Source organism: Dendrobium catenatum, unplaced genomic scaffold (assembly GCF_001605985.2).
Source record: "Dendrobium catenatum unplaced genomic scaffold, ASM160598v2 fragScaff_scaffold_621, whole genome shotgun sequence".
NCBI lineage: Eukaryota > Viridiplantae > Streptophyta > Magnoliopsida > Asparagales > Orchidaceae > Dendrobium > Dendrobium catenatum.
Window position 1 is genome coordinate 3,052,846 of NW_021319083.1, and position 9,500 is coordinate 3,062,345.

The 9,500-nt window shown below is 37.4% G+C and overlaps 1 protein-coding gene across 5 annotated transcripts; it reads right to left on the minus strand.

Moving 5' to 3' along the window:
- Positions 1-6,299: 6,299 nt before the first annotated feature.
- On the minus strand, positions 6,300-9,130 carry LOC110106149. Of its 5 annotated transcripts, none has more exons than XM_028695092.1 (7): positions 8,882-9,130; positions 8,730-8,763; positions 7,438-7,514; positions 7,026-7,260; positions 6,748-6,926; positions 6,615-6,667; positions 6,300-6,496 (listed from the first exon to the last, which is right to left on the minus strand). In XM_028695092.1, exons 1-6 carry the CDS (start codon positions 8,885-8,887, stop codon positions 6,656-6,658), a joined length of 543 nt encoding a protein of 180 aa, XP_028550925.1. In that variant the 5' UTR covers positions 8,888-9,130; the 3' UTR covers positions 6,300-6,496; positions 6,615-6,655. The 5 variants fall into 5 exon arrangements, with proteins under 5 accessions (XP_028550925.1, XP_028550928.1, XP_028550929.1 ...); XM_028695095.1 differs by having other exon boundaries at positions 7,438-8,175; XM_028695096.1 differs by lacking the exon at positions 8,730-8,763 and having other exon boundaries at positions 7,438-8,175.
- Between the last annotated feature and the right edge of the window lie 370 nt (positions 9,131-9,500).

Here is a 9,500-nt window from a genome sequence, read left to right on the forward strand (position 1 = left end):
TTTGAACGTCTGCTGCCACGGCAGCACCAGTATCCGAGCACACACGCCTGTTCCGCTTCTGCGCAGACCAGTGCAACGCTGGGCTAGGGCGAACATGCCCTAAGGCACACCCTGTTCCAGTATCGTCCTGACGGTTAGGGCGTCCAGTGCCCCACCGCACCTAGTAGCTTCAGGTGCCCAGGGCCAGTTCAAGCGACTGTCAACCCTACTAGCACTGTTTCCAGTTCACCAGCGGTTAGGCGTCCAAATGCTACCAGCAACTGCTACTAACAGGTTGTCATATGGCCCCTCAGCGCCGGACATTCTACGCAGTAAGTTTCACCTGTTCGTGCAGTGTCAAGAGGCGACCCATGCGCACTAGCAGCTCCTTTGCACAAAGCTGCCCCCGAGCACCATCAGTGCGTCAATTGCATGCTGTTGTTACTTCCCGGCTGTTACGGAACGGAAGTACCTCTCGTCAGAGTACCTCCCGCTATCCCGCTAGGAAGTGGGGTCCCAGACCGAGGTGCCATATCGCCTCTGCTGGCAACGGTTTCTATTATTATTAACTCGCTTCTCTCACCCGAGACTGCCGGGCAGACCCGGCAACTTCCAGCCATCTGTTCCCCATGCCCTACCAGTAGATGGTTTAGATGTTCCTTCCACCTCAACCTCCGGCCTTGGGAGAAGGCCCGGGAATAGGAATAGGAGGCTTCCGTCTAGCTCGATTAGAAGGCGAGGCATCGGATGGCCGATGCCATGTTCACGGACGAGTTAGTTCAGAGGCAAGAAGAGCGTGGCTCCCGAGCAGCGGAGGCCACAATCCAGTTGTTGATTGCAACCTGCTCCAGAGGTGATGGTGCCCCCGAGGTTGAAAGGCGTTTCAGGCGATGACGCTTCCCACTGACGCAATGGGGCAGATGAGGAGGAGTTTGATCCGTATAGAGCAGCTCTCCTTCGTCACTACTCTAACCCGAGCTAGGGTATCAGGGACGCTAGTGTCTGAGCCCTCACCCAGAGGATTCGGAACATCGTCCGCTTAGCTCGTGGCAAGGGCCCGTCAGTCGGAGGCTTACTCCGTCAGATTTCTCGGGCTAACCTTTCAGTTACGACGACAGACTGCGAGGAGACTCTATAGTTGGCAGAGGGGGGAGACAACCCAGAAGCCTACAGCCGAGTCCAGACCACCGTAGTCACTCAGCTGTACGGACGACGCCCACAGTCGTCGAGGACGGCGACAGCAGCAGGCAGGAGCCTACCCGACCTCAGATCAGTTCCGAGGTAGTAGCCCCAGAGCAGCCAGTTGCCGGTTACATGTGCCCCAGCCGTAGGAAGGTGGGTTTGGAGACGTCGACAGGCGAACACCCCTGCCGACCCTGTTAGTTTAGTATGAGGTCAACAATACCACTGGGCACGAGACAGGCAGGCCAGAGAGGCGGTTGATCAAGATGGATATTGGAGTTCCTCCGGGTCTGGGCAGTCCCGATGCCGTACGATATGGTCCGTTTCTACCCCAGACAATCGCCAGTACGGATTCAAGACAGATTTAGTACCTCAGTACTTCAAGGACGGTTCTCAAGAGCCCGTAATAGAGGCGTGGCGATGAGCATTTTTGGATGATGATGACCACACTAGTTGATTCCGAAAGAGGTGCAGTTTCACACGATTTGTGAAGTAGTTACCCGTATGGTATCGGAATGAGAGAGAGCCCGAGCGACGCAGGGGGGGGGGACGACAGGGAAGACTCCGAGGTGGGTGATTCCAGGTAGATTGACACGGATGCTACCCGTTCTAACACTTGCAGACACAGATGGCGGAGATGGCCAGAGCCATGGCAGCCATGACAAGCACAGTGACGCTCTGGGGGGCGATGCCTCAGGTGACAGAGGTAGCAGCTACAGTACCTCAGAAGAGCAGCCAGTAGTACCCGTGCTACAGATAGACCCCGTGGGAGTGGACATGGGGGGGTCCAGAGAGATAGTCCCAGCACACGCCACGTTATTCCTTAACTACTTTAGTTCAGAGTCAGCCAAGCTCAGATGTCAAGACGGGTCAGATCCAGATTTGATTGCCGACGGTCGAGCAGGCCATTTCTCCAGGAAGAACTGGAGAGTCAGCAGTAGGGGGCGCTCCTTACCCAGTAGCGTACGAGCAGGCAGCTTACCGCCCCGGGTTTTAATCCCTCCTAAGGTTTTTCAAGCAGTTTTTGACGGGTTTGGGACCCGAGGCAGCATGTGGCTCAGTACCGAGCCATCTGTTGCAATTATAAGGAGGAAGTGATCCACTGATGTTTGAGGTTGTTAGTCGCAGCTTGGCAGGGTGGCGTATTGCTTGGTAACGGCCGACCTCCCCAACAGACTGCAGTCAGGACTTTCGTAGAGCTGGAGCAGTTGTTTGTGCAGAGATTGTCAGTAACGGAGCACACGAGTCAGTGGGGGAGCTTGTGGTGACCCGGCAGAGGCTCACAGAAGAGTCACTCATAGACTACATAGTTTAGATGGAGGAACCTGGTTTGTCAGTGCGAGCCACAGTTGCATAGCAGCACGCAGTTGAAGATCTTACTGAAGACATAGATGGTCCCATAGCTCTATATCCTAAGGTTCACCATACGGACCTTTCAGAAGCACTGAACCAAGGCTTACCAGCCTATCAGGACAGCATACCTGATTCGTCTCCTAAGCTAGAGTCAGGCCTTCGCGCAGAACCTCAGCGGCCGAGTTTTCAGGGGCACCTCCACCCAAGGAGAGGGGAGGTACACAGTACTCAGAGGACCAGTGGATAGGGCAGAGGCCCTTAGGCAGTTTCAGCACCTCCCACAGCGTCACGCTCAGCTACTCAGCCAGACTCAGCTTAGTCAGCGGCAGCCACAGCGCAGGACCTCCCCGTTAGGAACTCCAGAAGAGTCAGCAGTTCTTACAGGAGAAGCTTAGTAAAGGAATACCCCTTTAAAGGGAGAGTGTGGAAGAAAAATTATTATAAGTTCCTTACTAAGAAGAACATATACTTCCTTTTCCCAGCACTGCGGTCTCGCTTGTTGCTTGCATATATATATATATATATATATATATATATTTTTATTTTTTTTATTTTTTTTTTTTTTGGAAATCTCTATCATTCACCATCTGAGGACCCATTTTAAAATTTCTTCAACGATACAGTTCTACCAAAAGGGAAGTTGTGTGGGAAAATCTTGAATGCAAATTTCTTTTGCCCCATATAAGACATGTTAAAATTTATCAATGCTTATATAAAGTTTGCACAAGAATACACTAAATTGAACCATTTTAATCATATCTAATAAAATTACACTTCTTCCTTGAAAATTAGGTATGTATCTGCATATGAGATTGGGAAAGCAATTAAAACATTCTATGCTTTGGAAAAATTCAATGTAAAAGCAAATTTGGATGTATTTTATGCTCTTCTTCGTGTTCTTTGCAAAAACAAGAATGTTGAGGAAGCGGGAGAGTTTCTTCTTTTGAAATAATTTTTTTCCTCTTGAAACTGTTGGATTCAACATTATGTTAGATGGCTGGTGTAATATTTTTGTCAATTTGATTGAAGCAAAAAGAGTTTGGAGATAAATTGCAAAATATTGCATCATACTAGATAGTTCTTCCTACACTTATATGATTAGTTGCTTGGCAAAACATGGAAATCTCTTTGAGTCTCTAAGGTTTTATGATGAGATGAAGAAAGGAGGTTGGATGATTCCAAACCTTAAGGTTTGCAAATATATAATTTAGGTATTGATAAGAGAAAATTGCATGAAAGAAGCATATAGCTTGTTTAACAAAATCATGGAGGTAGGTTTGCGACAAGAATAGGAAACTTAAAATTGTATGGTACTTCCACTTTGTGAAGCACATAGAATGGATGAAGCGTAAGAGATAATACAGATGATGATTTTAGGAGGTGTTTGTCTGTCTATGGATACCTACCATGCACTTTTAAAGATAGAGGATTTCCCGGGATTAATCAAGTTGGTTGAACAAATGAGGGAGGATGGTAATACGTTAAATCGAAGCACTTTCCTCCTAAATTTTAAAAAAAAAAATTAGATTGGGTAAATCAAAAAGTGCACTAAAGATGTGTGGGAAATGAGTAAATTAGGTGTTATTCCTAACACTGTGCATTACAGCATTTTATTACAATGATTAAAGGATTGGCAGCATAAGGATGGATTCCGAAGGCTAAGGAATTTTATGGTGAAATGAAGTCAAAAGGCATTTCTTTTTTGTCTTTGTAAAAATTAAGCCTATTTTTTGAGACAGAAGAGAAATTACATATTATTATTTTATTGTCATAGAAGAGAATTAAAGCTTCTGAGAAATTACATATAACGTGCTATACTAAAGTGTTAGAAAATATTAATATTTAATTACTGCAATTAGTTCTCTACAGATGCAAAAGAAAAGTGATTTTTGATTCAGTATTGGAATACTTCTCAGATGGTGACAACATGTTTTTACTGTCTATAATTTGATATAAAATTATAATAAAACTCGAGTACTTAGCTATTAACAAAATCATGGAGGTAGGTTTGCGGAAAGAATTGGAAACTTAAAATTGTATGGTACTTCCTCTTTGTGAAGCACATAGAATGGATGAAGCGCAAGAGATAATGCAGATGATGATTTTAGAAGGTGTTCGTCTGTCTATGGATACTTACCATGCTTTTATCAAGATAGAGGATTTCGCTGCATTAATCAAGCCGGTTGAACAAATGAAAGAGGATGGTAATATGCCAAATCAAAGCACTTTCCTCCCATATGATTTTACACATATTATATCCTATCAAATACAATTCTACTTTGATCAGTTTGTTTGGTAAGCTTTGTCTTTTTTTTTTTTTGTCTTTATATTTGTATTTGTAATCATCAAAACCTACATAAAATTTGAGGCCTTACCTAATGTTTTCCTAGTTTAGCCTTTATTCATTTATTGTTGAGAAGTAATTGATACATAGTCTCCTTTGCTACTATTAGATCTTATACATTAATAAGATTTATGTTTTTTCTACTTTACTATTTCTGCAAGAAACTATTTGAAGGTTAAATTTGTATTGCATAAAGAACTACGAAAGACCTTTTCTTTTGTCTTTGTAAAAAATAAGCCTATTTCTTGTGATATAAGAGAAATTACATATTATTATTTTATTGTGATAGAAGAGAATTAAAGCTTCTGAGGTTAAGTGTTTAGATATGATAAATATATACAATAAATAGAGATAATGTGCTATACTAAAGTTTTAGAAAATATTAAAATTTAATTACTGCAATCTTCTTCTTCCCAAGGCCACTTTCATTCTACTAAAATTTTGCCAGATTAATTTTTATTAGTTAGCTCAATCCAAATGTGGATTGTGCAATTAGTTCTATAAAAATGCAAAAGAAAAGTGAGTTTTGATTCACTATTGGAATACTTCTCAGATGGCGACAACATGTTTTTACTGTCTATAATTTGATATAAAAATATAATAAAACTCGAGCACTTAACTATTAAAAAATCAACTATATGAAGTAGTTTGAATTATGCTGTGAGACTACAATGACTATGATTTCATTTGGAAAAAGTTTTTTTCTTTCTTAAAGCAACTTTCTATCACAATTATTAAAAAACTATTTTAAAAAGCAATGAGAATATTGTCCCAAACTAAGCTTATGTGATGTACTAGGAGACTATAAGCATTTTATTAGCGATAATATAAATGTTGATTAAAATCGGTAAAAAAGCAGTGCCAAATGGAGCCTTAAACATTTAAAGAAGATATTTTGTTTTTCAAATGAACATCAACTTTTATTAGTAATAGTACCCATCACTAAAAATACAACCAAAAATACCTTCCCAAATAATTTTAAATTTAAACAAAATAATAATCGATAAAGTTTTGAACAATCCGACTGTCCAGATTAAATCAATATGCCCAGCCAAACAGCCCATTTTGGCATTACCTATACCAAAGAACCAAGAACAAAAACACTCCTTGTAGAATCAGATAATTCGAAACAGTTAAAACGCTTGAAACTGTGCTGTGGAAGGGATTTTGTTTTCTCTATTTTTCCACAACATTCTCCCATTCTTTTGAAAAATCATTTTAATTTAGCAGTCTTTTAATCTATTAATTTGTTCATACAGTAACAGAGGATCCTTTGTCCTGGTTGTCTCTCTCTCTCTACAAAAATGGGTAGTAAACCGTGGGAGAATTAAGAATATCAACACAGTATAGAATTATGCAAACAAACATGCATATGCATGGCTTATATTTCATTTATTTATTAAAAAAAGTGACATTGAGATGTACATCACAATTTTTTTTTCATAACCTCTAAACAACAATAACATGCAATGAAAGAAGCAAAATTACAGAATTGAATTGGCAACTAAGAAACAAATTATGAATTGACTCCACAAGCTCCAACTTTTGAAATGACTCCATTAAACTTGGCCATGATGGAGAAAGATGCACAGAACAACAATCTACAAAGCTTAGAGCAGGGTATGAATCGAGATTTTCCTATTCAGAATGTAAAAAAGAATAATATATTAGCATATGGTAAACTTAAAATGTTTTAAAATATAAAACTAAATTCCCAATTAGAAATAAGATCATTTTGAGACGAAAAGGAAGATACCTCAACAATTAAAAGCACCTTCAAGAGCCCTTGCAGTGATCTTAGTATTGAAACTGAAATGTTTAACAATTAGAAAAATGTCAAAATATGTAGACATATTTCACCTACCTACTTCATAAGAAAAATTATTTACCTGGCAAAGTGCTACATAAAGCTCATCTGTGTCATCCATATTGCCAAACTCAGATAGGATTGCCAAATTCGAAGCATTGCTTCCCCCATGATCTTCCAAACTATAACTTTGAACATCAACTGAATCCGTGTTGATTTGTGCACCTGAGTCGGAACTATTTTGCGATTGTTTTTGTTCAACTGCATGAATTCATTGTCATAAACAAAATATTATGAAAATATCACAAATTAAAAAAAAAAATTCAATAATAAGTAAATTTTAAATCTTCAAATACTTACGTGCTAATAATGTTGCAAGCTCATCAAAATTATTGTTATCATTAAGATCATTGTTTAAAACGAATTGTTGAGATTCGAATTGATTTTCAAGCAAATTAATCATAGATTGTTGGCAAAAATTATTTTGATATGTCATATGAGGAGAGAACCAACTTTCACTTTCTCTTGCTTTAGCATTATCAAAAATTTGTTGATTAAGCTCAATTGTATTTCTTTTCAAGCCTTTTCTGTACTTCTGTATAACACAAAAGAAAACAATTTTATTTATTTATATTAGATTATGAATGAGTAAATAATCTTTACAAAAAAGTTCATTAATGATAACCAAATAATTTGAAATAAAAATCATTCAACAATGAAAAAATATGCAATCATATAATTCATAATATTAAGGCTAGTTTATTGAGCAAACCTGTAAATGGCTTGGCCAACATTTTCCTTGTAAGTCTGGTATGCCCATGATATCAAGTATTTTAGTTGGAACTGCCTCTGAAAAATATTATTATTTTAAGATCAAGAAAATAAAAAGTGAAAACTATATAAAAAGAGTTATTAAGTAAAGACACTTACTGTCTATGCCTAATTGATTAACAGCATTGATAAATTTTGCATGAAGCTCTGGGGTCCAAGAAACTCTAGCTCTTTTTTGTGAAGGCAAAATTATCTTTTAAAGCAATATCGTCATCTTCATCTCTTTTCCTCACAAGATCTTTGGATTTTTTTGTTAGACGTGAAATGTTAACTTCCATTGAACTTGATTCATTAATGCTCTTCATTTCATTAAGATATTTTTTACTACATGCTTTCCAAATTAGTTTCAATTCTTCAAGACGCACAGGTTTGACAAGATAGTCAATTGCACCATAGTTTATACTTTCATGACATTTTGAAAATCAGAATAAGCTGACAGCACTGCATATAAATTTAACCACGTTTAAAAAAAAAGTAATTGATAAATAAAATAATTTAATATTTTTTGTAGAAAACTTTAACATACCAATTATAGGCAAACTTATTTCACGGCTCACATTCTCTACTAATTCAAATCCATCAATGCATGTCAAATTAACATCAATGAGCACTATGTCGTAATTTCCTATCTTTGCTCTCAATAGCTCCAAGGCTTGAAGTGGACAATCAGATATAGTGACTGTAAAATAATTCATATGAAAAATATAATAACTAAGCAATATATAATAAAAATTTTATAAATATTTGCCAATATGCACTACAAACTAAAAACCTTTACATTATAATTCCTTTCTTTCTCAATTTACGCAACAGAAAAAAAAAAAGTAATAACAATCTTAAATAAAGTGTTAAGATTAATTCTCTTATAAAAAAAGGGACTAACAGCACAGCAAATAAAACCATATAATTTATATCTGGTTCAAAAACAGCCCTTTAAATTTCAAAAAATTTCAAGGTTGCAATTTATTATTCTAGCATCCATGCATCTTGAAAAGTTAGAACAGAAAAAAAAATACAGAACTATGATATTCTAAATCATTTTTCAAATAATTTGATTATGAATTATGTTACTTAGAAAAAAAAAGCTACAAAGTTAAAACCCTAAAAATTTTGTAAATCATAAAACGAAAAACAGAGAACTGAAAGGAAAAAAATTCTTAATTTCCATCGGTATTACTTAATATGATTCTCTAAGAAATGCCATTAAATAATTTTGAATTGAAATCATAATACCATTCATAACAATGTTGCTGAGAAGAAACAGAGCCTGAAAAGAACAAAGGAAAAGGCGTTGTCAAAACCCTAAAAATTTTCATGAAACAAAAAAACCCTAGAATCCTAGAGACACCCTGCAAAATCTCCAGATCTGATTAAGAAAAACACACCTTCATAGCCGCACTGAAGAAGCATTTTCTCAAGCATCCTAAGAGCGAAGGAGTCCTCGTCGAGCACGAAAACTCGCAATCCGGCTGGGAACCCGTCCGGTAAAATAGCTTCAGATTCGGACATTGTGTGAGAGAAAAGATAGTACCTTCTTTATCTAGAAAAACCTAATGAGACTTCTGTTCCGTCAGAGACAGCACGAGCTTTAAGAACGAGACGAGAAGAGAAGAAGAAGAAGACGACGACGAAGCGGGACTGAGCGAAATAGCCAGGATGATGCGTTATTTAAAGGACGGGCAGCTTGTGGTAAATCCCTTTCACCTGATGGACGGCTGTGATTAACTTAAATATGATTAAATTAGTTTGAGGACTCTCTCTTTTACTCTTTTTAAAAAAAATCATCTAAATTGATTAGATATCAGTGCTCTTTAAAAAATAAAAAAAATAAAAATATTTCATATATAATTGTAATCTCGAAACCTATTTAATAATTTTCAAGCTTATTTTAATATAATTTGTTTTAATATATTCTAGCAATAATTTTTCTAATTATTTCATTTAGTTCAAATAAAAAAAACTATATTTATAAAATAAGATGTATTTAATTTTCATTAAAATATA